We start from the raw sequence: 26,587 nt of genomic DNA, 5'->3' as shown, positions 1-26,587 counted from the left end.
CCAGCCCTGCCCCGCCCCGTACCCCTCTCCCATCCCGCCAGTTCCGCTGCCCCGTCCCGTTCCGCTGCCCCGCCCCTCCAGTTGCCCCACCCCATTCCGCTCTCCCGCCCCGCCCCGTTCCGCTGCCTCTCCTCGTCCGGCTCTCCGGCCCCGCCCCGTTCCGCTGCCCCGCCCCGTTCCGCTGCCCCGCCCCGTTCCGCTGCCCCGCCCCGTTCCGCTGCCCCGCCCCGTCCTGCTCCCCTGCTCCGTTCTGCTGCCCCGCCCCGTCCTGCTCCCCTGCCCCATCCTGCTCCCCCGCCCCGCCCCGCCCCGTTCTGCCGCCTAGCCCCTCCTGTTTCCCCGCCTCATCCCGCTCCCCCGCCTCGCCCCGTTCCGCTGCTCCGCCCCGTCCCGCTGCTCCGCCCAGTCCTGCTCTCCGGCCCCGCTCCATCCCACTGCCCCGCCCCGTCCCGTCCCGTTCCGTTCCGGTCCGCTGCCCCGCCCCGTCCCGCTCCGTTCCGCTGCCCAGCCCCGCCGTACTCACTAGGTAGTAGCGGCCGCGGACGCCATGGGGACCGCCTCGTCGCTCGTGAGCCCTGCGGGCGGGGAGGTGATCGAGGACACGTACGGGGCGGGCGGCGGCGAGGCCTGCGAAATCCCGGTGGAGGTGAAGCCCAAGGCCCGCCTGCTCCGCAACTCGTTCCGCCGAGGCGCGGGGGCGGCGGCGGGGGCCGGGCCCGGGTCGCTGCCCCGCGGGGCAGGCGCGGGCGGGCTGCTGGGGGCCAGCTTCAAGTCCACCGGCTCGTCGGTGCCAGAGCTGGAGTACGCGGCGGCCGAGTACGAGCGGCTCAAGAAGGAGTACGAGATCTTCCGCGTCAGCAAGAACCAGGAGTTGTTGTCCATGGGTCGCCGCGAGGCCAAGCTGGACACGGAGAACAAGCGGCTGCGGGCCGAACTGCAGGTAACGCCGGGCTGGGCCGCGACGCCGGTAGACTCCTGGGAAGCACGGCTGTCCTGCTCCCTCTCCAAACCAAGCGGCTTTGAAAGTTCGGCGGAAACTGCCCATTTTAATTTGAGAGGCCATATTCTCTTCGAGTCTGAAATGATTCCTTAACTCCCTCCCCTTTTTCTGTCTCTTTTTTTGGAGACAGGGTCTCGCTGCGGTGGCACGATCGCGGCTCACTGCAACCTGGAACTCCTGGGCTCAACGATCCTCCCGCCTCAGCCTCCTAAAGTTCTGGGATTACAGGAGTGAGCCACCGCGCCCGGCCCCCGCTTTTCTATTTCTGGTTTATTCATGGAGGCACCTAGAAGAAATTAGCCGGAAAGTGTCCTGAGGAGGCAAATGCCAATCTCCAGCTCCACTCGCGCCCCCGCGCCCACCCCCTCAGAAGGCTGGTGACATCTGTTGAAGCAACTCAACAAACTCTTCCTAGGAGTTTCATCCCCCTCCCCACCATAAAAATTTTATGTGGGGCTCCAAAGTGGGGCTCATTTGTCGGTTTCTTTGTGAAGTTTCATCGTTCTTGCATTTTAATGGTCTTGACATGAAAATTTCTGGAAGCCTCCTGATTCTCACCATGGTTGAAAACCTTCTCTAGATGTAGTTAAATTTCCTTAGTCCATTTGATTAATTTACTCTAAAAGCAATTATTGCATGCCCTCCATGTAGCAGGTCCATTATAATTCATTAAAATAGTATGTAAAGCGGCCGGGCGTGGTGGCTCACGCCTGTAATCCCAACACTTTGCGAGGCCTAGGCGGACGGATCACCAGAGGTCAGGAGTTCGAGATCAGCCTGGCCAACATGGTGAAACCCCGTCTCTACTAAAAATACAAAAATTAGCCGGGCATGGTGGCACGTGCCTGTAATCCCAGCTACTAAGGAGCTGAGGCAGGAGAATTGCTTGAACCCGGGAGGCGGAGGTTGCACCATTGCACTCCAGCCTGGGTGACAGAGCGAGACTCCGTCTCAAAAAAAAAAAAAAAAAAAAAAAATAGTATAAAGCAAGAGGTTACTTTTCTGTGAACGAATCTCTAAGACTTTTTGCCCTCAGTTTGGGGCCCCTCTGATCGTTGTTGTGTCGTTTGTTTACTCTTTACTGTGGGAGAGACTTATAGGCAGCCTAAGAGTTCCCGGAGTCATTACAGTCGGGGTGAAATAAATACCTCAGACTGATTTTTCTAAAAGAAAAAAAGCCTCCTGTCTTCAAGACTAGACATTCTTCTAGTCAGGTTTTGTTGTTGTTGTTGTTGTTTTTGTTTTTAAACTCCCTCATTAGCTGTTGTGTAATTATTGTCGTTGTCTGGGAAGAAGTCCATATAGCAGTTTATCTGTTGTCTTATCAGTTTTCCTCCTGGGCAGCCTTAATGCACTTGCGTGTATAAAATGGACTCGTGCATTTCAAATATCTGACTTAATGTATCCAAGCCACTGCCCAACAGACACTGCACGTTGGAAACAACTGTGAGGTGGGGGTAGAAAAGGCCAAACCAAACCGGGCAGAGTGCAATAAGGGTTGGCAAGTGTCACAGTCACTCCTGTCACCAATCCTGATTCCGTGTGAAACATACTGGTTCCTTTCTCACATATCAAGGCATGAAAAAACTTATCCATATTTATTTCATTCATTGTGTCAGACATTTGCTGGAGACCTGCAGTGTACCAGGCACAGTGAAGTGCTCCAGGGATGGTGAGATGAATAAGACATAGTGCCAAGGGGCACACAGTCTCCTAGAACTACTTATCCTTCAAGTTAAGCCTTATAAAATGTAATTTTTACTATCACAAAGATGGAAAAGGCATAAGGAAGTTTAAGAGCTGATGCAGTATTTCAAAAAAAGTTAATTTCCATTGAAAGCTTAATATTGAAGTCTTTATTTGTGGTAGTTCAAGCATGCTTGTGGTTTTTTTCCATTATGTTTTGAATAAAATGGCAACATGAAGTTCCTGATAATTGGTAAAATAATAAGTAGACTTAAAATTCTAAGATACGTTATATATATATATATATATACATATATATGAATGTAAAATTGAGGAGCAAGACTATTTTTGTTAGGAAATAACAAGGTAAATTATTCTAGGCACTTCAAAAAACGTATCAGAAGATACTTCGAGAAAAAGAAAGTGCTTTAGAAGCAAAATACCAAGCAATGGAGAGAGCAGCAACATTTGAACATGACAGAGATAAAGTTAAAAGGCAATTCAAGGTAAATTCCTTACATTTTTACCCCCAAAGCAACATGGAATAAAATAGTATGTTCTAAAAGTATATATAATATATAATGCGATGAATAAATAGAAGTAAGTCATGTAGGATTCATGAAAGTTGTAAGAATTAGTGTAGAGCACTTTCACATTTTTGATTTGGACGTGGTAAACTTGAGATCATTTCAAAGAAAAACGTATGAAAGTGAACATTTTAATAGTAATTTCGAAAAAAAGGAAAGCATTTCTGTATGAGGAAAAGCATTTGGAAATATTTAGGGATGTTGTATTATTGGTATTTACTGGGAGAGAGACAAATTTCCTAAACATCATGCAGTGCACATGACAGACTCACGCCACAGACATGCATCCTGCTGGAATTCCAGTGGCTTCCAGTTGCAAAACAGTAAGGTAAAGGTACTAGGACATTCACCCTATGAAAGAGGAAATTGAGGACCAAATGAATATTGGTTTTATGAATGAAATATTTTTTCCTTAAAGTTGATGACACAACTTTTTGATTATGAAAAAGCTTTCAAAATTAAAATTATTCTTTTTAAAGATTTTTAGGGAGACCAAAGAAAACGAAATTCAGGACTTACTGAGGGCCAAGAGGGAGTTGGAGAGCAAACTTCAGAGGCTACAGGCTCAGGGTATCCAAGTATTTGATCCTGGGGAGTCTGATTCAGATGACAACTGTACAGATGTCACTGGTAAGTGTATATCCTATTTATATTTTGAGCTTTCAACATGGCTGTAATGATATATAGAGCCAACTTTGAATTCTGCTAGATTTCTTTTACTTATGTATATTAGGTTATTGCTTTAACTACTGTTGCAAATAGTGTCGTGCATTCTCTCTGTCAGCTGCTAAGACACCTCTTCTCCACGAAGTGTATGAATTTGGGGACTGAAGTTCCTTCTACCTTGTCACTCTGCCAACCCTAACCCATAACTTTTACTCTCTAGTCTAAGATAGCTACCCCAGCTCCCACCAGCGCATCTGCATTTTAGCCAAGGGAAAGAAGGAAGGGGAAAACATGTTCCTTTCCCAGAAAGTACAACCTAAGATCACTTCTCAAATCCCATTAGTCAGAACTATAACTGGGAAGACTGGATAGTGTAATCAGCAGCCAGGCAGACATGTGTCCAACTAAAATGTGGTGTTCTGTTACTGAAGAAAGAAGAGGAGAATGGATATTGGAGTTACTAGTCTCTGCAATGTTATTTCTTTACATAGTGATGTATTCTTTGCAACTATCATTTAGAATACTTGCGTTATAGTTCACTGAGTGGTTTCCAGTATAGCCTTGTGAACTATTGAAAAAGTATTTGTTTTATAATTAAACAAATAAAACATGTTTTCTGGAAATAAAAGCTTGAAATCACAGAGTGAAAGGGTTTACATATTCTAAGAAAATGTTAAAGTGTGATTGATACTGAAAAAAGAAAAATATTCTATTTTAAAATGCAGTGGAAAAATGTAGTCACTCTCCCATTTGTAATGAACTGTAAGTATATTCTCACAAATGGATGCATTTTGGAGTAAAATATAGTAACTGACAGTTCCTTCTTAATTTTCACTGTAGTATCATTGGAATCTGACCAACATCCTGGAATTTTTATTGCTAACTTTTAAGGAAAAAAATGAAGGCCGGGCGCGGTGGCTCATGCCTGTAATCCCAGCACTTTGGGAGGCCAAGGCGGGCGGATCACGAGGTCAAAAGATCAAGACCGTCCTGGCCAACATGGTGAAACCCCGTCTCTACTAAATACAAAAATTACCTGGGCGTGGTGGTGTGTGCCTGTAGTCCCAGCTACTCGGGAGGCTGAGGCAGGAGACTCGCTTGAACCCAGGAGGTGAAAAAAAAAAAAAAAAGATTCTTAATGGCCAAGAGTAGCTGAGAAAATGCTTTTTTATACCCCAACACAAGTCTTAGTGATTATTTCAGTATTGACATATTCAAATGTACAGTGTTTCAAAACTATTGTAATTGTCTTGGCAAGTTAGAAACAAATTCCTTTCTAGGTCTTTTTTCATATTTTGTTTTAAACATGAAGAAGGAACACTTGAGGGGGAATATCACCCATTTGAGATTCAAAGAGCTACAAATAGTAAGCTCAGTTTTGCCAGAGATTTAGCTCAAATAACAATTTACTTATAGTTATCAAGGATGTAGATATTCTGACAAATATAATTGATCAGAAAATCATCATGTTCATAAGTAGCTATGGATTCAGACATTGATTTTGTTGCTCTAGGAGGTTGAGAAGGATGTACTCCCTGCTGTAAAGAGTTTATGTCCTAATAAATTATGAATATTTTTATATTTATGTGTGTTAGTAACAGTCTGCCTTTGAGGTTTTTTCCTTCAGATTTTAACTGGTGCCTAAGCTGTACAGTTGGAAATGTTTTTTAGAATTTTTTTTTGTAAAATGTTTTTAACTTCCTTCTTATTATGATTTCTTTTTTCTTGTATTCTTGTTTATTTTCATCTTTCTCTTTTTAATCTGCTCTTTGAATTTGAGATGATAACCAGAATTATGTTAATCAGTATCTTTGAACTTTGCCAAAAGTTGATGGCAAAGTATTTTCAAAATCGTTTGAATATTTGTAATATTTTAATATTTTTTAAAATTAGAAATCCTGTTCAGTATATGTGATGAGTTTTTGAACATTCAATAAGTTGGCTTTCACAAGATAAAGATCTCTTGCTGAACAGCTGCTGGAGCCCAATGTGAATATTGGACTGGCGGAGCCTTGGGAAGTGAACCTTCCATAGGAAGCATGATCCAGCTTCAGCAGTCCTTCAGAGGCCCTGAGTTTGCCCATAGTTCTATAGACGTGGAAGGACCCTTTGCAAATGTTAACAGAGGTAATACATGCTGTTTGTCAATTACTTGCCTAGTGGTAGTGACTGTTCATGTTTTATAATCTTGTGCTAGAACTATTAATACCATTAGCAAAGCATGAAATTTGTGTTCCTAGTGCTTTCCATTGACAAATCATCATACAGTGGGGCTGTAACTCACAAGGAAGGATGAGGTTACGTAATTCATATGGGGATCAGATGGTACTCCTGCCAGCCTGGCCAGCCAGGTTCTAGTAAGTGTATTCTGGTCTGAATTATCTGGTGTTTTAGTTGAGCAGCAAATCTAATGTAGATTAACTGAAAAACAGTAGGTTTTAATCTTTCCCTCTGCTTCTTTGATAGTGCTGAAGATTAGAGCAGGTTATGGAGCAAAATACCAAAAAGCTCTATTAGGTAATATAGTACAGTTTTCCTTCTATATCCACAGATCCACTCAACCACTGATCAAAAATATTTGGAAAAATAACAATGAAAATAACAATACAACAATAAAAATAGAAATAAGAAACAATACAGTATAACAACTATTTACATAGTATTTACATTGCATGAGGTATTGTAAATAACTAGAGATTATTTAAAGCAGGGGTATCCAATCTTTTAGCTTCCCTGGCCCACATTGAAAGAAGAATTGTCTTTGGCCGCAAATAAAATACACTAACACTAATGATAGTTGATGAGCAAAAAAAAATTGCAAAAAAAGTCTTACAATGTTGTGTTGGGCTGCAAAGCCATCCTGGGCCACATGAGGCCCATGGGCCGCGGATTGGACCAGCTTGATTTAAAGAATATGGGAGGATGTGTGTAATTTATATGCAAACACCACATGATTTTATGTAAGGGACCTGAGCATCTGTGGATTTGGTATGTGAAGGGAAGTGCTGGTACCAATCCTCCATTGATACCAAGGAACAACTGTATTCATACTCAAAAGAATATTTTCCTTATTTTTATATAACATAGTATCCAGAATAGCTCTAAGATCTGTTCAGAATTTCAATATCAGTGCAGACCTAAGAAGTTATAAGTAGTTCTACTCTTTTTCCTTAAAACCATACAATTATTTCTCTATCAGCAAAATGAAAATCATTTTTAAAATTGTGCCTTTTGAACTAGCCAAATATGTGTTAAATTTTTATTCTCACTAAATATAGTTAGCATAAGGCTACTTTTCATTTTATGCCATTCTTGAACATTCTTTTAACTCAATATATTTCAAGAATAATAAGAAAGTAAAGCTATAGATCCTCTTGGGAATGTAGGCTAACTTCAGGTAACAAACTAATTGAGTAACTCATGTAAAATTTTTTCATGACACTTGACTGGAACCACTGGTGCCTCAGGGAAGACCACTGGTGACATTCATTGCTTCAAGTCCTAGGATAGAATTTGAGTTTAGAAAACTAATTGCCTTCGAATATATTACTCTAGAAGGTATGGCAGTATTAACATGTAAGATCAGATTCCATTCTATAATGCCTGTTATGTTTTTTATACTTTTTTAGAATGATCAAATGTGTTCTGGTAATTTTTTCATGAACTTGAGAAATTTTATTTTCAGATGATTGGGATATTGCTGTAGCTAGTTTATTACAAGTTACTCCTCTGTTTTCACATTCTCTGTGGAGTAACACTGTCAGATGTTACCTCATTTATACAGATGAAACCCAGCCTGAGATGGATCTTTTCCTTAAGGTGAGGATATTTATAAATTCTGTATCAACCAATTTAAAATATAAGTTAATATTATTCTGTTTCTAATACTACTGTATCTCAACCAAATAGTTTCCTACTAGATTATATGTCTTAAAAGAACAGGAAGCGTGTTAGGCTTTTCTTAAGAGAAAATATTGTTCAGTATTATATGTAAAGAAAGGTGGTGAATTGAGGGTTTATTTATTTATTTTTACTTTCTGGAATTAACTTTCCTAGGACAGGAGCTAAGACAGAAAAAGAAGGTTTTAACTCGTTTTAGTTAGTTTTAAATGTCAAACTAAGGTGTTGGAACTTTCTAGAGTTTTTTTTTGTTTGTGTGTTTGTTTGCTTGTTTTGAGACAGTGTCTTGCTGTGTTGCCTGGGCTGGAGGGCAGTGGCACAGTCATAGCTCACTGTAGCCTAAAACTCCTGAGCTCAAGCAATCTTCCCACTCAGTCCTCCAGAACAGCTAGGACTACAGGTACACACCACCACATACGGCTAATTTTATTTTATTTTATTTTTTTTTTGCAGAGAAAGGGTCTTATTATGTTGCCTAGGCTTGTTTAGTGAATTTTTCATTGCATATTCTCCACAGTGTTTAAGACTCTTGTTGATTGTGTCTACATTAGTTACTCTCTTTGCCAGCTCTATCCTTGAGTCTGTCTCAGGTAGTAAAATTTTCTCCTTACCATGGTTTAAATTTTCCAAGGCAGCCGTTGGGAGTTATTCTACGGCAAGGGTCACTATAGCCACTTGGTGAAATCTGGCCTGCTGCCTGTTTTAAATGGCCCAGAGATAAGGTTGGTTTTCACAGTTTAAGTGGTAGAAAAAAATCAAAAGGAGAATAATATTTTATGACGTGGAAATTATATGAAATACAAATTTTAGTGTCTATCAAGTTTTATTAGAACATTGCTGCACTCATTCGTTTACGTATCATCCATGGCAGCACTACAACACCAATTCAATGGCAGAGTAAATTGTGATAGAAACCAAATAAACCACAAAGATCCCTGCTAAAGCAGCCAAGTTGTTAAGCTATTATTATTTTTGTAGAAATATTTGCTATCTAACCCTTTATATAAAAAGCTTGCCTACCAGTGTTCCAAGGGAATTTTATAGAATCTGTGTGTCACATGCTATACCTGCTATATTAACATCTTCCCTGTTGTTGATTACCAAATTCATTTAGCTTTCCTTTGTGATATTATTCAATTTTAGTAAAAAGATAAAATATTTTAAAGCCCAAAGCTTTCATCCAGTAATTGAATATGTTATTCCCAAGGACATTTTGAGGGCATTACTAATTTCTTTCATAATAATAGTCATCATTACTTACTAACTTAATTATAGATTTATGTGTTTTTAACTTATATTGCTGTGCTTTAGCGTTCTGATATATCATGGTGGATGTTTTTTACTATACAGATTTATGGATCTATATTTTACACTCTTTATGACAATAAAACAGATTGTTCATAGTAATAATAACAAAAAGGAACAAATACCAAAGCAAAATAGCCTAATACTGTCTCCTGTTGTTCTAGGTTTATTATGAAATAAGTCATTTTCTGAGCTAGAAAAAGGCCAAGTTGCTAAGCTATTATTATTTGTATTTGAGAGAAACTTGCCTTTTTAAGATCTTCTTTAAAATGTGATTATTTTTAAAATTTTATATGAAAAGATATCCAGTATAACCTGTTTTAAAGCGTGCTTTTTATTTTAAGTAATATGAATCTCACTTGATCTTTAGTTAAATACATTAAACTTTTGTATGTTTTCATTTGTTTTTAGGACTATTCACCTAAACTTAAGAGAATGTGCGAGACAATGGGATATTTTTTCCATGCTGTTTATTTTCCAATAGATGTTGAAAATCAATACCTCACTGTAAGAAAATGGGAAATTGAGAAAAGTTCTTTAGTTATTTTATTTATTCACTTAACATTACCAAGGTAAGCTGAAAAAAAAGTAATTCATTATAAGCAGTAAACTGTAAATAGAATTGAGTTTGCCAAATAAGCTTCAAAGATAAATTTTAATTGCATCCTTATAATAAAAAAATCCATGGAATTCAATAAATTCTACAACTGTTTCACACTTAAATAAAATAAAGAATTAAAAGTTTTATGCTGTTAGACTTGTTTCATAGGTCATATGATCAACATCTTAATTTTTAGCTTATTTTAATCAGAGTTTGGCAAATATAGCCCAAGGGCCAAATCTAACCAGGAGTTTGCTTTTGTAAATAAAGTTTCACAGCCACATTCATTCATCTTTATTTATATATATATATATATATATATATATATATATATTTTTTTTTTTTTTTTTTTGGAGACAGAGTCTTGCTCTGTCGTCCAGGCTGGAGTGCGGTGGCGCAATCTCAGCTCACTGCAAGCTCCACCTCCCAGGTTCACACCATTCTCCTGCCTCAGCCTCCTGAGTAGCTGGGACTACAGGCACCCACCACCACGCCTGGCTAATTTTTTGTATTTTTAGTAGAGATGGGGTTTCACTGTGCTAGCCGGGATGGTCTCGATCTCCTAACCTTGTGATCCGCATGCCTTGGCCTCCCAAAGTGCTGGGATTACAGGCGTAGGCCAACACACCTGGCCCATTCATGTATTTTCTACAGCTGCCTTCATACTATAATAGCAAAGTTGAATCTTTACAACAGAAACCATGTGTCCTACAAAACCTGAGTTGTTTACTATCTGGCCTTTTACAGAAAAAGTTGATAACCCCTAATTTCAGTAATCAACATTAACCTTCATTGTTTTCTTTCTTTGGATACAAACTGAGAGGTATTTGAACTATGTATGTTACATATAAAGTTCATGTACTTGATCACTTGTGTAGGTGTTGAATCATAATTTACATTTTCTGAGGAGCTTACTATTTAAATAGACCCAGTCAAGTGAACAGTGTTCTTATAATGTGAATATAATTATGCTAATGAATCTTGTCTGCGAGTAAAGATTTTTTTTCACCAGTTAGATATAGAGATAAAGGACAAAATAAGTTTAATAAGAGGCTAATTTTTCTTTCTAGATTTACTGTCTAAATTTAACCTTTCCAAAGCATTTTGCTTTTTAAATTGTGGACCAACTCTGACTTTAACTGTGTATGGATATATGTAGGGCCTTAAGTTTCACCAGTTTCCCTGTAGCATAGCCCATTGTAGACTCTTAAGACTTTGCCTAGTGGCCAGGTGAACAGGGAACTACCTGGTCAATGAGGCTTTATCCAGAATATGTTTAAGGAGTTCTTCAACTTGATTGCCTTCAGTAGGGTTTCATTGCTATCCACCCCTTCCCTTTTCTTTCCCTGTTTTTATATTTATTAAGGATATATCTTATCTTATTACTTAATGATTGAGTAGTTTTTTATCTTACTTGGTAATATGTTATTTGTTGTTACATTATTTTTTCTAATTCTTATCTTTGATCCATAAAACCATTTTGTTTTTTCTTTACATTAAAGAAACTTTCTGGGTGACAGAGCATGACCCTGTCTCAAAAACAAACAAAAACCTTACTTTTTAATAAAACATTGTATACATTATTTTTACACTTTAACATTTATTTTTCTTTTCCAATTTTAAACTCTTCTTAATGTTTTCCTCCCCATTTATTTCATATTTTATTACTTTTGCTTAGATTTCAGTTTATCTCCTTTTAGTAAAATTTTATATTGTACATTTTTAAAAATTTTATTCTTGTTAAAGAAATGAGGATTTTAATTTCTTAAATTTAATAATTTTAGTCTCTACTTTGGCTTTATTTTACTTAAACTTTTCTTATTCCAGTTGCTTATTATTTTATTATTTGTTTCTTTCATGCCTGTCAAGAGGTATGGCAGTGGGGATGGGCTCCACACCACAAACAAGGGCTGTTGGAGCCTTTGTTTCAAATTGTGCCTTCGCCTACGCTGATGACTACCCCATCCTTCCCAAAAGATGAATCTAGAAAAGCCTCTCCTGAGCAGCTTGGAAGCTCTATGGGGAAACACCTTCCTGGTCAATAATTATTCCCTGTGTGCAGATGGTATCCACAGAGTTATTTGAAGATAGTGTTCAGTGGCTTCTCACACTATTCAGGCCTCTTATAAGAAATTATGAAGCTCAAAATGTATGGTTTTGGGGTACGAAATGATTGGATTTGGAGCAAACTATGCTAACAACATGCTTAGTTTTAGTCTGGGAAGGTAGGCAGGAAGTCATGCTTAGTGAGGTACACAGGCACTGTGCCTCTCGGTGTCACTGACCAGAGAAGGTGCATTAGAGGGAAACAGCCAGACTCCTGCACTGCTTTTCCAGGGATTCTTCTTTAATGCCTTTAATTTGACCAGCCTCACTTCATGGAAGGAGAAAAATCCCGGGAGAAATCTCCTGCAATGAAGGATGGGAACTGAAATATGGTGAGTCCGGGAGAGGCTGGCTGAGTAGGAATATTCCAGATAAAGGTTTAAAAATGAGGAATTCTTTGCTCATGATTGGCCCTCTTTCATTACATCAGCACCCTTGTGGGGCAGACCAGACTCACTAAGAATGCTTGAACCTACGTAGAAGGAGAGGTGCCTCTCCCTTTGCACAGCAGCACAGAGGGGCGACTGTGACTGGTTTTCCTCAGGGCATCATCAGTCTTTCTCAAGGGATGGGGAGGCTTCCGTGCCTAAATGGTAATTCAGTCACCTTTCAAGACTTCTTAGGCCCTATTATTGGTTTCATTCAGTTTTTTTTTTTTTTTTTTAACCAGATCACCTATAGAGTTTCGTTATAGAATTTAAGCAAGTGGAAGCCCTTGTTTGTGCTATAATTGAACTTTCTTCATTATGCCTCAGCTTTACTGTTTTAACTCCTCCAGCCCCACAAAGCTACATCTTCTCTTGCAGCTCCTCCCCTACATTTTTGTCTGCTCAGGCTACTTTCTGAAGGGATCCTAAAGTGCAACTTATCAACATATTAGCTGGCCTGTTATACTATCTAACTTCAGCAATTATCAACTCATGACTAGTTGTTTCATCTGTAGCATCTGCTTCTGTTCCACCAAATTATTTGAAGAAAATCGCAAAGATCATATCATTTTATCTGAGCCCCATGGGTCAGTTTTGTAGGGAATGTTTTGAAATATGGACATGTGCCTGAACAGCAAGCCCATTCTTTGGTCTTCTAATGGGCCACAGACTTTTCCCCCAAAGCACTGACAGATGAATCATTGAAATTCCAAAATTCTATAGAACATGGCCAGAGTGATTTTAACATAGAAAACTTCTGTGGTTTGGGTAGAATGGATTGGTACAGAAATATACAACAGAATGTTTCTTAATTTTTAATATTTTGGGCTAGTAGTCTAATTTGCAGATTCTGAATCATACAGTATCACCCTTCTACACATACACACACACACACCCCCCACAAAAAAATTTGTTTCCCTAAACAACTTTCATTTAATGCTTTCTAGAAAGGGGAATTGGTTGCAGTGTCCTTTGTTGTGTAGAAAACCCCAGTAGATGTGGGCTGCACTCAGTGCTTCATGCCTATAATCCCAGCACTTTGGGAGGCCAAGGTGAGAGGATCACTTGAGCCCAGGAATTCAAGACTTGCCTGGGCAACATGGTGAAACCCCATCTCTACAAAAAATACAAAAATTAGCTGGGTATGGTGGCGTGTGCCTGTGGGCCTAGCTACTGGGTAGGCTGAGGTGGGAGGATCGCTTGAGCCCAGGAGGTTAAAGCTGCAGTGGTCTGTGATTGCACCACTGCACACCAGGCTGGGTGACAGAGTGAGACCCTGTCTCAAAAAAAAAAAAAAAAAAAAAAAAGGGAGAGAAAGAAAGAAGGGAGGGAGAGAGAGAGAAGACCTCAGCAGATTATTAGTTCTAGGATTTTTTTTCTAGAATTTTCATTAAAAATATAATTTTGGTTCCCTGTAACAAAGTTGTTTTTTGGGATTTTTTTACCTTCACCTCAGTCACCCAGCCTCTTCCAATCTGTCTCCAGATCTTTCTTGTAGTATATATTTGGTATAAGGATTAGGGTCATTTATTAGATGAGAAAAGTCTGAAAGAACTGGGAAAGAGAAAACTCAAAACTTTGGGGCTGCCATCCAAACAGAGAAGCACCTCTCCTTCTAGGTAGGTTCAAGAATTCTTAGTGAGCCTGGTCTGCCCAAGAAGGGTGCTGACATAATGAAGGAGGGCCAATCAAGAGCAAAGAATTCCTCATTTTGAAACCTTTATCTGGAATAAAGGCCTCTCCTGGACTTGCCATATTTTAGTTCCTATCTTTCATTGTAAGAGATTTCTCCTGTGATTCAGCCATGAAGGGAGGCGGGTCAAATTAAAGGCATTAAAAAGAACTCCTGGAAAAGCAGTGCAGGAGCCTGGCTGTTGCCCTGGATGGTGCCTGTGTACCTACCCACGCATGACCTCCTGCCTACTTGTGTTAACATGGAAATTATACATTTTTAAATGGAATTTTGTTTGCCATCTATTTTCAAAGTCTCGTGAGTCTAGTCCATTATTTTGAGCCAAGTTTAAGAGTATTTTTGAGATCTTTTTTAGGTTTACAAAATAAAGTTTTATGTGCTTTACAATTTAATGCATAATTTATTATATTTATGCTCACTGTTGGCTAATGAATATATTATATTTTAAGACCAAGCTGGAAGAGAGCCATAACACATCTATTTTTGGAAAGCTTCACTTGTTGTGCAGTTGGACCTTTTCTGGCCACTTGTCACTGTAGTAAAACTCTATTATTGGCACTTAGGTTGATTAACTAACTGCTTGCTGCCGCAATGCAATATAGCACACAAAATGCTGATTTCCAATCTAGCCTTTTATTGGAAGACTGTGAAGAAGCTTTTCTGAAAAACCCTGAAGGAAAACCTCGATTAATCTTTCATCGTTTGGAAGATGGAAAAGTCAGTTCTGACTCTGTCCAGCAATTGATTGATCAAGTTTCTAATCTAAACAAGACCAACAAAGCCAAGGTAAAATTCATAGGCATTTTTGAAAAACACACTTAGGTGAGGGAAAAACTGGAGCAAAGGCCATGAGGTGGGCATGAGCCTGGCATATCTGGAGAGGGGAGAGAAACCAGTGTGGCTGGAACAGATAAGTGAGGGGAGTAGGAGGAGAGGGGGCCTCATTGATTGTGAAGAACCTCGGAGGCCATTTTGAGGATATTAGCTTTTCACTTGGAGTGAGATGGGGAGCCATTGAAGGACTGTAAGCAACAGAATAAGGGCTGGCGTGATCATCTGACAGTGATCTTTCTGGCTGCCATGTTGAGAATAGGTGGTCATTTAGGGAGTAGTGTGCAGAGTCTGAGAGCCATTGCCATCATCCAGGTGAGAGATGCTGGTGGCTCCAAGCAGGGTGGTGGTAGAGGAAATAATGAGAAGTGGTAGGATTCTGAATAAATTTTGACAGTAGAGCCAATAGGATTTCTTAACAGATTGGTTGTGGGTTGTGAGAAAAGAGAGAGAAATAAATTGCAGTGTGTGGCTAGCAAGAGTATGATCTGTATGATCAGATGGTATTTTGTGCTTTTCTCCCAAGCACAGAGTTCTTCTGTCTACTGACCAAGGATTAGTGTCAGGAGGAGACTTTTTTTTTTAAGAGACAGAGTCTCACTCTGTCACCCAGGCTGGAGTGTGGTGGCTTGTTCATATCTCATTGAAGCCTCAAACTCCTGGACTCAGAGATCAAGCAGTCCTCCCACCTCAGCATCTTGAGTAGCTGGGACTACAGGCACGGGCCACCATGCCTGGCTACTTTATTAAAATTTTTATAGAGATGGGGACTCATTCTGTTGTCCACGCTGCAGGAGGAGACTTTTTATAGTGACTTTTCCTAAGAGCATTGGGGAAAGAAAAAGCTGATGATGGGATGAGAGAAATTTGATCATTCCTAGATGCATGTTGGGATAATTTTTAGAATAGATATTATAGGCTTTTTATTACTGTACATGGAGACAACTTGGTAAATGTCTGTAGTTAATGTGAATAATACAATTGAAAACAACTCTAGGATTTTTACAGAGTTTTCACTTCCCTGTGCCCAGCCAAGAAATAAAATCAAATATGAATACAAGCATTTTTCTTTCCATCATTTAGTATTGAAAAGATAGCTTGAGAGCAGCATGACACATAAAATTAAAGAGACTAAGACAAAAAGGAAGTGCATTTTTATTATAATTTCCAGAGCCATTTCATTCTTTGTTTTAATTATTGTAGTATCAGCCTAGTCCACTACGTCCCACAAAAAAGATATTAATTTATCTTTTTTATTCTATTTATTCTATAACCTTTACTTTAAAAAATTTAGTATGCTAGAAGGATGAGTTTATTTTATAAAATAGGAGTGAAATAAGATCTCTCTGCCATGATTATAAATGTAAATGTAGGGTGAATCTCCATGCTTGTTCACTTGGTATGTATTGTAAAATCATTGCCTTATTCTAATTGTATCAAATATTAGTAGTAGTAGTAGACATGTTCTTACAGATTGGGCATTCTTCTTTCAGCAAACTCAGTAAGATTCCATAGTATACTATTTTGCTTTTGGCTTTTATAGAATTATAGCTTTATTGACATAAAATTGGATTTTGATGCATTTTGAAGGGTAAATATGTTGAGTGGCATGGAAATACATAAAAGAAAATTTGAAGACAGGGCAAAAAAAATGTATACTTCTTGGTTTTTTTTTTTTTTTTTTTTTTTGAGACAGGGTCTCACTCTGTCTTCCAGGCTGGAGTGCAGTAGAGCGATCTCAGCTCACTCCAAGCTCCGCCTCCCGGGTTCACACCATTCTCTTGCGTCAACCTCCTGAGTAGCTGGGACTACAGGCACCTGCCACCACGCCTGGCTAATTTTTTGTATTTTTAGTAGAGATGGGGTTTCACCATGTTAGCCAGGATGGTCTCGATCTCCTGACCTCGTGATCTGTCCACCTCGACCTCCCAAAGTGCTGGGATTACAGGCATAAGCCACCGCGCCTGGCCTACTTCTTGTTTTATTGCTCCATTTTTCACACTAAATCCCTTGTGTGACCATGGACAAGTTACTTACTTTGCCTCAGTTTACTCTTCTGTAAAATGGGGATAATAATAGTATCTCCCTCCTAAGGTTGTTGTGAAGATAAATTAGCTAATATGTGTTAAATATTTAGAATAGTTGCTGTCACATAAGCAGTATAAAAGTGTTTACCACCATTTCCTTCTGATATTATAGTTTTTCTCATTGTTCTTAAATGATTTTTATCCAGATCATTGATCACTCAGGAGATCCTGCAGAAGGAGTATATAAAACTTATATTTGTGTAGAAAAGATTATTAAACAGGTAAATATGCATTCTCTGTAAGTTTTCATCTAAAATATTTTAAGATCGCTTTCTATAAAATTGATTTTTCCAGAGAAAACCACTTGCTTGTCTTTTCGAACACAGTACCTGAGGAAGGCACTGTTGTTTCTGTTGGGAGTCCATCCTGTGGTATGTTCTTAGTATTACTAGGACCATGTATTAATATCTTTATCTCTCATCTATCTCAGAGGACTATTTGATGCTTCAATACCTAAGTGTAAAACATATTACAAAAGTGCTGGCTAAAAACTATTTGAGAGAAAGTGTTCATTTTATTCAATAGGGAGGCTCCTCTGTGTACCCTTTGAATTTTTATATATTAGGAAAGTCCCTCTCAGGTTTTCCCCCCATGTTATCCCTAACAGAAGAGGGGGATGAAAGCATGCCTCCAGGGGGATGAGAACATGGACCAGGGAGGGGCCTTGAGCTGGAAGTCTCTATGAAGTTTCATGTGCTATCTTGAAAATTTATGTGAGTTATATATTCTGCCTGATGTTATGTCTATGTTTGTGTTTAATATAAAAAATAATTTTAAATTTTATATTAGAAAAAATTGTAATAGTGATTATTTATTATTCCCCTCTTCCTCAAACAGAATGGGTGCAGTGGGAAGTTGTACCATGTTTAGCCTGTGGTTGCCCACACCTTCTGACACCTCCGCCAGCCAACCAAAAACCCTACTTGAGAAGTAGGAAGCATGAAGATTTATTATTAGAGAAAAAGAGTGAGCCCCAAAATGATATGACCTCTGGCAACACATTTTGTATGGTGCTCTCTAGTATAAAGATTGTCTTTATCAAATTTGAGCTTCACAATCTTGCAAATTTTAGGACCAAGATAAATTAATTGAGCAGAATGAATGGCAGCAAGTGAAAGTGAATGTACTTACCATCATTAGTGCTTGAAGGATAACATATTTTCAGTAACTTAATATAAAAACTGAATATGACCACAGGGATACTTGAGATCAAGAAATCACATCTTAGTAATTCAATTCTTATAGCATATTTCCTAGTCGTAACTGTTCACCAGCCAGATACAACCAAAGATGTTGTGTAACATTTTTCAGAAAACAAATTCCATGGGATGCAAATATTCCTTTAATTTTATTTTTATAAAAAGAGGTATTCATTTCTATTATTTTAATATTTTTCTTTTATTTGTTTTTAAATTAGTGATTTTTTTTATAGTTATCAGTTTATTCTTGTAGGTATTACACAAAGGCTGTATGTTTGAACTTGCCCTCCCAAAAGTAGGTGAAGCCCACTTTGGGCCTGGGTGACCGCGCTGTAAGATCTTTATTTTCTTCATTCATTTTTGTGTGGTTGTTCTTTGTGTTCAGGACATACTGGGTTTTGAGAACACAGACCTGGAGACTAAGGATTTGGGCAGTGAGGATTCCATTCCAGAAGAAGATGATTTTGGTGATGTTCTGTGGGACATACATGATGAACAAGAGCAAATGGAAACTTTTCAGCAGGCTTCTAATTCAGCCCATGAGTTGGGATTTGAGAAAGTAAGTGCTTGGAGTATTATTCCAACAGAGATCTGTCACCAGTTAAAGGCTGTATTATGATTGTATTTTCATCTAAATATAGTTAAGGTTTATGATTATATTAGTTGTCTAAGCTCATGGCTTGATTATCCATGTTGAGATGTGCTTAGGTTTGTGTCATAAGAAAGATATGTGAGATTCAAATGTGCTTATAAAGACCGAACATTTTTAGTTACAGACTGGAATTTATCAACCACATGTTTATTATGCCACCATCTGCAACTCACTCAGACCAGGATTAGGATAGCTAGGAAACTTGATAAGGATAGTAAGGCTGAGGCCAGGTGCAGTGGCTCACGCATGTAATCTCAACACTTTGGGAGGCTGAGACGAGCAGATTGCTTTAAGCCCAGGAGTTTGAAACTAGCCTGAGCAACATGGCGAAACCTTGTTTCTACAAAAAATACAAAAGTTTACCAGGCATGGTGGTATGCACCTGTAATCCCAGCTACTTGGGAGGCTGAGGTGGGAGGATCAATTGAGCACAGGAGGTCAGAGCTGCAGTGAGCCATGACCACACCCCTGCACTCCAGCCTGGGTAACAGAGCAAGACCCTGTCTTTAAAAAAAAAGAAAAGAAAAAAAAGAATAGTAAGTCTCTCTGTTCTTCCAATTCTTGAATCAAAATATTGCATTCAGAAAACAAAGCATAGTAGTTCATGAAATAGGCAGAGAAGTCCTTCTTTATCAGTCTTATCAACATCCTTAAATATCTAAACAAATTATCAGAACTTGAAATATACAATGAAATCTATGTGCAAGTTAAAAAAATGTAATACTTAGTTAAAAATTAATGTAAGACCTAATATTTTAGAGAATATTATGGTAGCTAATATTAACAGTTGTATTTTTACAGAACTTTTTAAATTTAGACTGTCCGTTAATGTCCTGGTTCCATCATTTACTAACTAGATTTCTTCAAGTTACTTGGCCACTCTAAACTTTGACTTTCTTGGCTGTAAAATGAGAATAACTAATAGTACCTACCTCATAGGTACTTGTTGCAAGGATTAAATCAGATAATGCACATAAAGTGCTTAGCACAGTACCTGGCACATGATAAATGTTAGTCATTATTTTATGAGAAGTATTGCTAGTGTTATTTTATAAATAAAGAAATCTGAAGATTAGGGTTTGCCTAAGAGTACACGGTGAGTAGATTGCAGATCTTGGAGTTGAACCTAGTTCTTTTCTGGCTCCAGATCCTATGGTTTTTCTTTTATAGCCAGGGGTCTTAACCTGGGAAGCATGGATCCTATAAATGGGCTTTCTGTGGGACCATGAACTAAGTTGTTAGGACTTATGAGGTAGTAAATCAAGACTTTCTTTTCTCCTTCAGAAGTATCATTTCTATTTGAATTATTTGAGTTCCTGGGGAATATATTCTTTAGAGATATAATTTTTCTACTTATTAATTAAATATAACAAGTAGAAAAATCGATTGAAAAACTATACCAAGTAATTCATTATAGTTGCTGGAGAATTGTGTTATTCTAAAGCAAGCCTAAAGCTGGCTGCAAACTACTTACTATACACTTTTTAAAATTCCTCATCAGCTATCATTTAGACCACTGGTACACTGAAGAAAAACTCAAGTCTCAAGATAATTTTTGAAACTCCTTAATAAGTACTAAGATATTTTGGTTTTTGAGTGTGTCCTTTTTAGCTTTGAACCAGTTTTGAGTTTCTGGGGAAAGCTTGGGAAATAGGGATTCTTGGACTTTACACCGAACTCACTTAGTTTCAAAAAGATCTCAGGCAGCCTAGGCTAACCTGATTGTCTTGGGCAGGTTGGGAGACTCCAGGTCCCCAGACAAAACCTGCCCTTATTTGGACCTTTTCTCAGTAACCCCCAGAAACTGAGGTGATTCCCAGGACAGGTGTTTATTCCTCTGACCAGGAGATCTAGGTGGCCTGCTAGTACCTTCAAGGTCTTCTGCAGTATTTTCTGTGATTTGGGGGCTGCAGTGAGCTCCCTGAAACATTCTGCAAACATTTGAGTGTTGCAAAACCCCACAGGGACCTGAAATGTTGTCCTTTACCCATTAATTTACAGCAATACTATGTGTAGAAGAAATTGGGGCCCATTCTCTTTTTTTTTTTTTGAGACGGAGTCTTGCTCTGTCGCCCAGGATGGAGTGCGGTGGCGCGATCTCTGCTCACTGCAAGCTCCGCCTCCTGGGTTCACGCCATTCTCTTGCCTCAGCCTCCTGAGTAGCTGGGACTACAGGCGCCCGCCACCACACTCGGCTAATTTTGTTTTTGTATTTTTAGTAGAGACAGGATTTCACCGTGTTAGCCAGGATGTTCTCGATCTCCTGACCTCATGATCCGCCCGCCTCAGCCTTCCAAAGTGCTGCGATTACAGGCGTGAGCCACCGCACCTGGCCACTTGAGGCCCATTCTTAGTTTACTAGTTCAGTCATGTTTTTGCCAGCCATAAAAATAGGCAATTATGAGGGTGCTGTCTACTAAAAGTAGATTTCATTTTCTCACACAGCTTTTCTCCAGTATTTTCAAAGAATAATCAGAAGTTGACTGTTCAGTAGTCTCAGAGGCATGTGCTTCCTTACAATGTAAATTCATTCTTTTTTCTAGTATTACCAACGCCTTAATGATCTAGTGGCAGCACCAGCCCCAATTCCACCTCTTCTGGTGTCTGGAGGACCAGGTTCTGGGAAGTCTCTTCTTTTATCAAAGTGGTATGAGGCAGTGCAATTAAATTATTGTTGTCATTGTTTGAATTACTGAATCTATTCAACAAAATGTATTGCATGCCTGCCTTCCTGCGCGGCCTACACTAAACATTAACAAAGTGAAAAGGAATAAAACAATAGGTTCATGCCCTGAAATGCATAGAATTTGGATGTTAGAGAGAAGACACAGAATGAGAAAGGAATAGGAAGCATGAACATTTATGATTATGTACATAAATCACATAAGTAACAGCTATGGGAGTGCTATGTAAGGAAGTGATCATATGTGATATGTCATATAACACATATGTTATTAAGTGGATTGTAATGTGCCTTTATTTTTAATTATTGCCTTTATTTGAAAGTTTCATTGATATTTTAAATATTTGAAACCAGACAAAAGCATACTAGTTAGAGTGAAATACATTCTACAGAACATCAAAATTAAGGATAACCTTTACCATGAATGCAATCTAGTTCTTCAAATTATGGACTAAGGTTCATATAAGCTAATAAACTTTATTATTTCATTATGTTATTTAAAAACAAGCAGTAAAAATATTTTCTTTCATTCATAATTATTTACATTGAAGGGTTAGCATATGTAGTTGTTTCCTTTTTATTACTCTTTCATTTAAAGTTATGTTTGGAAAATAATATTTTTGTACCTAACAAATTTTCCTCTAGTAGGAATTCTTAATTAAAAGTTAATGCTTATTTTACTAATACCTTACCCTCATACTAATACCTTACCCTCATATGTTACTAATACCTTACCCTCATATGTACTAATACCTTACCTTCATATTTGGTTTCTGTTAATTAACATCTATTTGTAATTAAAATGAATCTACAATTTTTTAAAAGATTATTTAAAAGGATCTAAAAGTGGAGTAAAAACAGAAATCTCCATATTTATTTAAAAGTAACTGACCGTCTGATTGCTCAGTTAGGCAACATTTGATGTTTACTGCATTGTGAATTCTTTTTTTATTGACAGTCAAGGAACTTTATTGGTTTTATAAAAGTTCTGTCTTTTTCTTTCAGGATTCAATTACAACAGAAGAATTCCCCCAACACACTGATTCTTTCCCATTTTGTGGGAAGGCCCATGTCAACCAGCTCAGAGTCCTCCTTGATTATTAAACGACTAACTCTAAAGGTATAGTATCCCATCTTCTGGAATTACAGAATTTTATTTAGATTCAGAAATTGTTGGGACTAATAAGTACCTACTGGTAAACCAATTTTCAGTATTATCCACCTGTTTTGGTTTTCTATAAGGTTAAAAATAATATTCAATACAATCAGGTCCTCTTGGTGACTTGATTTTGGTTTATAAAAAAGTGAGAATAGAAATATTTCCCCCAGCTCTGTAACTACTTCAGTAACTACGTGTAACTACTTCAGTTTGTGTATGTTCTTATCTTGTAGTTGATGCAGCACTCTTGGTCAGTCTCTGCTCTGACACTGGATCCTGCTAAGCTTCTGGAAGAATTTCCACGTTGGCTGGAAAAACTCTCTGCTCGTCATCAAGGCAGCATCATCATCGTTATTGATTCTATAGATCAAGTTCAGGTACCGTTTTCCATTTGTTACCTATTGATACACTTAGAAAGAGATGCAAATTCAGTAATAGCTAGAGCAGGCATTTAAATTATATGTTTGTGAGAAGAAAATATGATGTTATTTTTTATATTTCTGCTTTATTTCTAGGGAGGAAACCTGGATTAAAAAAATATATCGTATGCCCACAGACACTAATATCTTATTGAGAAAGACCAACTGAATTTACACAATTAACAAAGACTATTTGTTTTGACATATTTTTAGAGCCTTGACGTTTCCTGACATGTCCAGAGTTCAAATTGGTGATAATAATGTTTTGCTACTTGTTCTTTTAAAATTCTAAAATAAATCACCCCAAAATAAGATTTTTGTCCTTAATAAGATAAACTTAATGAGAATTTCATTTTATTTGGGGAGCTATTATTGGATTGTTTTGAAATATTTTGATTAATAGATTGAATTTTGTTTTTATATTTTTAAGCAAGTTGAAAAACACATGAAATGGCTGATAGATCCACTGCCAGTGAATGTAAGAGTAATTGTTTCTGTGAATGTAGAAACATGCCCTCCAGCATGGAGGTACGATGCCAACTTTAGTTCTTTCAGAGTACATGAAATGTTTTAAGTACAAACAAGGAAAGGTTTTTAATATGCATTTATGGTTTTCATGTTTTTTATGTAACTTGCAGTGAGGATGGGGAGAAGTGGGTGAATTTACGAAAAAAAATAAAATCTGTAGGATTGTATAGATGGTGTGAGCCTGTAATCCCAGCACTTTGGGATGCCAAGGCGGGTGGATCACTTGAGGCCAGCAGTTTGAGACCAGCCTGGCCAACATGGTGAAACCCTGTCTCTACAAAAAATACAAAAATTAGCTGGGCATGGTGGCACATGCCTGTAATCCCAGCTACTTGGAAGGCTGAGGCAGGAGAATTGCTTGAACTTGGGAGGCAGAGGTTGCAGTGAGCAGAGATTGTGCCACTGCACTTCAGCCTGGGTGACAGAGGGAGACCCTGTCTCCAAAAGAAAAAAAAAAAAAAGGATTTGGTGGGAGGTTAGATAGATCTGGGATGCAAGGGAAAAGAAAGGGCCAGGATGATTCTGGAGTTTCTGACTTGAGAAATTAATTAATGTAGCTTCATGAACTGAAATAGGAAACACAAAGGACAGGCAAGTTGTGGGGAAAAGGTGATGAGTTTAATTTTTAATCATGGTTAGTTTGAGTAGCTCCACATAACGATGTCTAATAGGCGGTTACATTTATAGATGAGGAAAATAGAGAAAGGGCCAGGCTGGGAATAATAGACACCTGTTATTTTGAAATGCAAGCTCACTTTAATGGTCCTTTAAAAAGTAGTAGAGTGGCCGGGCATGGTAGCTCACATCTGTGATCCCAGCACTTCGGGAGGCCGGGGCGGGTGGATCACCTGAGGTTAGGAGTTCAAGACCAACCTGGACAACATGGTGAAACCCATCTCTACTAAAAATACAAAAATTAGCCAGGCATGGTGGCGGGTGCTTGTAATCCCATCTACTCGGGAGGCTAAGGCAGAAGAATCGCTTGAACCCAGGAGGTGGAGGTTGTAGTGAGCCGAGATCACGCCAGTGCACTCCAGCCTGGGTGACAAGAGTGAAACTCCATCTCAAAAAACAAACAAATGGCTGGGCGTAGTGGCTTATGCCTGTAATCCCAACACTTTGGGAGGCCGAGGCGGGTGGATCAGGAGGTCAGGAGTTCGAGACCAGCCTGGCCAACAGTGAAACCCCGCCTCTACTAAAAATATAAAAAATTAGCCAGGCGTGGTGGTGGGTGCCTGTAATCCTAGCTACTTGGGAGGCTGAGACAGGAGAATCACTTGAACCTGGGAGGCAGAGGTTGCAGTGAGCCGAGATGGCACTACTGCACACCAGCCCAGGCAACAGTACAAGACTCTGCCTCAAAAAAAAGAAAGTAGTAGAGCAATTAGATCCCATGGAGCAGTGTTTCTCAACCTGTTTTTGCTCCTATAAGGAGCCATTTTAGACATTTTATTTGTAATTGCCTCCCCCAAGAAATTTTAATACCACACACATATTGTATATCAGCTTGTGTATATAGATATATGTGTCTATGTGTACTTTATACATAAAAAGAGTAAGTTTTTTCACTCCCCAACAAATGCAATTTTCAGTACCATGTTGAGAATGTATATTGTAATAGTTAAATTTCAGTTGCATTACAAGTGCTTGTGGACAGTAATTGTGTCTGGTGCCACTCCTCATAGATACTCATACCTATGCTTAGTTTTACTGATAGTATGGAACATAGAACTAGAAATGTTTTACCATGTAACTGTCTAATGTATATACTGTTTATTTTATAACACCGTTTGTTGTGATTCATTGCTGAAAGTAATAATACACATATTAGAATGAGTGAGATATATTAGTTACTTAATATGATTAATAGACATTAGTTTTGCTTATTTTACAAAAACAGTATAAAAAGTTAATTCTTGTGGTGGATTTTAAATTGTGTTGTGGGTAATTACAGTTCTTGTTGTATTATTAAAATTTCATTTTTCTTTTCTTTAAATAAAAGGTTGTGGCCTACACTTCATCTTGATCCCTTAAGTCCAAAAGATGCAAAATCTATTATAATTGCAGAATGCCACTCTGTAGACATTAAATTGAGTAAAGAGCAGGTGTGTATTTTTCATTTTGATGCAATCTTCTACTCTGTCTTATCTTTCCTATGAAACATCTTATGTGAGACTTAAAATTCAATATAGGGGATCTGTTATAAGGAAAATTGGAGTTTAGTAATTACTTTGGTAAATGTATTGCCTCTTAAACTAATGACAGGTAGAAAAGAAGCAATAAAAAGATTTTGGTCTTAAGGTTGACTTTAGTATATAATATTAAGCAGGTATTTTAAAAGCAAAAGAGCATTTTCATACTGGCCGTATCTGTGGTCTGCAGTTGGAAGGCTGCCCACAGTCGAGGAGCCACCGCTGTGTGGTGTGATGTCACAGATGGCAGCAATAGTGTTATTTCTGTCAGGGTACTTGTTGATGGCTGGGTAGTAAAGACCGCTTAATTCCAGGGTGGTTTTTGTATTTCTGTTTTGTTTTTCTTGGTAAACTGGTGCAGGAGAAGAAGCTAGAACGACACTGTCGTTCTGCTACAACCTGCAATGCCCTTTATGTCACCCTTTTCGGCCAAATGATTGCGCGGTAAGTGGTGGTTATTTTACATGATCTTCTGCATGTTTTGTGTTTGCTGCAGACGCTTTCTCACCCTGCAAAACTGAGAACTGATCACCACACCAGTCTGTTGAGCCACTCAGATTTTATTTGAATAGTGATACTAACATTTGTGAGAACATGGCTTACAGATACCTACTGCCCATGATTGTCAGAACTTGATAGATTTGTCTAATTTTCTTCACACTAATCTGTTCCCTATTGGAGGTTGCAAAAGAAAGCCATCCTTACCCTCGTTTGTGGCCCCTAGCTTTGGGAAAGTGAAGGAAACAACTGAGGGTTACAATATTATTTCAGGTGTCTTTGAATATCAGGAGGTAGATATATGGATACGAATTTTTAATTGTCTCTGTTCTCAAGTCCTGATAAACTTTTTATTATAAAATAGTTC

General features: G+C 38.5%; 1 protein-coding gene across 7 annotated transcripts in view; it reads left to right on the top strand.

Annotated features, from left to right (window-relative positions):
- Positions 1 to 431: 431 nt before the first annotated feature.
- Positions 432 to 26,587, top strand: part of NPHP3 (nephrocystin 3) — a 45,801-nt gene continuing 19,645 nt past the window's right edge. For 4 of the 7 annotated variants that reach the window (XM_054552620.2, XM_054552618.2, XM_054552622.2 and 1 more), the window contains exons 1-15: positions 432 to 940; positions 3,067 to 3,192; positions 3,753 to 3,903; positions 5,914 to 6,066; positions 7,625 to 7,758; positions 9,556 to 9,716; positions 14,602 to 14,758; positions 17,037 to 17,111; positions 18,475 to 18,648; positions 21,285 to 21,388; positions 22,430 to 22,544; positions 22,817 to 22,960; positions 23,433 to 23,530; positions 25,533 to 25,635; positions 26,084 to 26,166. In XM_054552620.2, coding sequence (XP_054408595.2) covers positions 548 to 940; positions 3,067 to 3,192; positions 3,753 to 3,903; positions 5,914 to 6,066; positions 7,625 to 7,758; positions 9,556 to 9,716; positions 14,602 to 14,758; positions 17,037 to 17,111; positions 18,475 to 18,648; positions 21,285 to 21,388; positions 22,430 to 22,544; positions 22,817 to 22,960; positions 23,433 to 23,530; positions 25,533 to 25,635; positions 26,084 to 26,166 — 2,171 coding nt within the window. In that variant the 5' untranslated portion in view covers positions 432 to 547. The remainder of the gene's footprint in view (positions 941 to 3,066; positions 3,193 to 3,752; positions 3,904 to 5,913; positions 6,067 to 7,624; positions 7,759 to 9,555; positions 9,717 to 14,601; positions 14,759 to 17,036; positions 17,112 to 18,474; positions 18,649 to 21,284; positions 21,389 to 22,429; positions 22,545 to 22,816; positions 22,961 to 23,432; positions 23,531 to 25,532; positions 25,636 to 26,083; positions 26,167 to 26,587) is intronic. The other 3 variants (XM_054552617.2, XM_054552616.2, XM_024244268.3) reach the window with 3 other exon arrangements.

This window comes from Pongo abelii, chromosome 2, assembly GCF_028885655.2.
Source record: "Pongo abelii isolate AG06213 chromosome 2, NHGRI_mPonAbe1-v2.0_pri, whole genome shotgun sequence".
Lineage (NCBI taxonomy): Eukaryota > Metazoa > Chordata > Mammalia > Primates > Hominidae > Pongo > Pongo abelii.
This window is presented reverse-complemented; position numbering and strand designations above follow the sequence as displayed.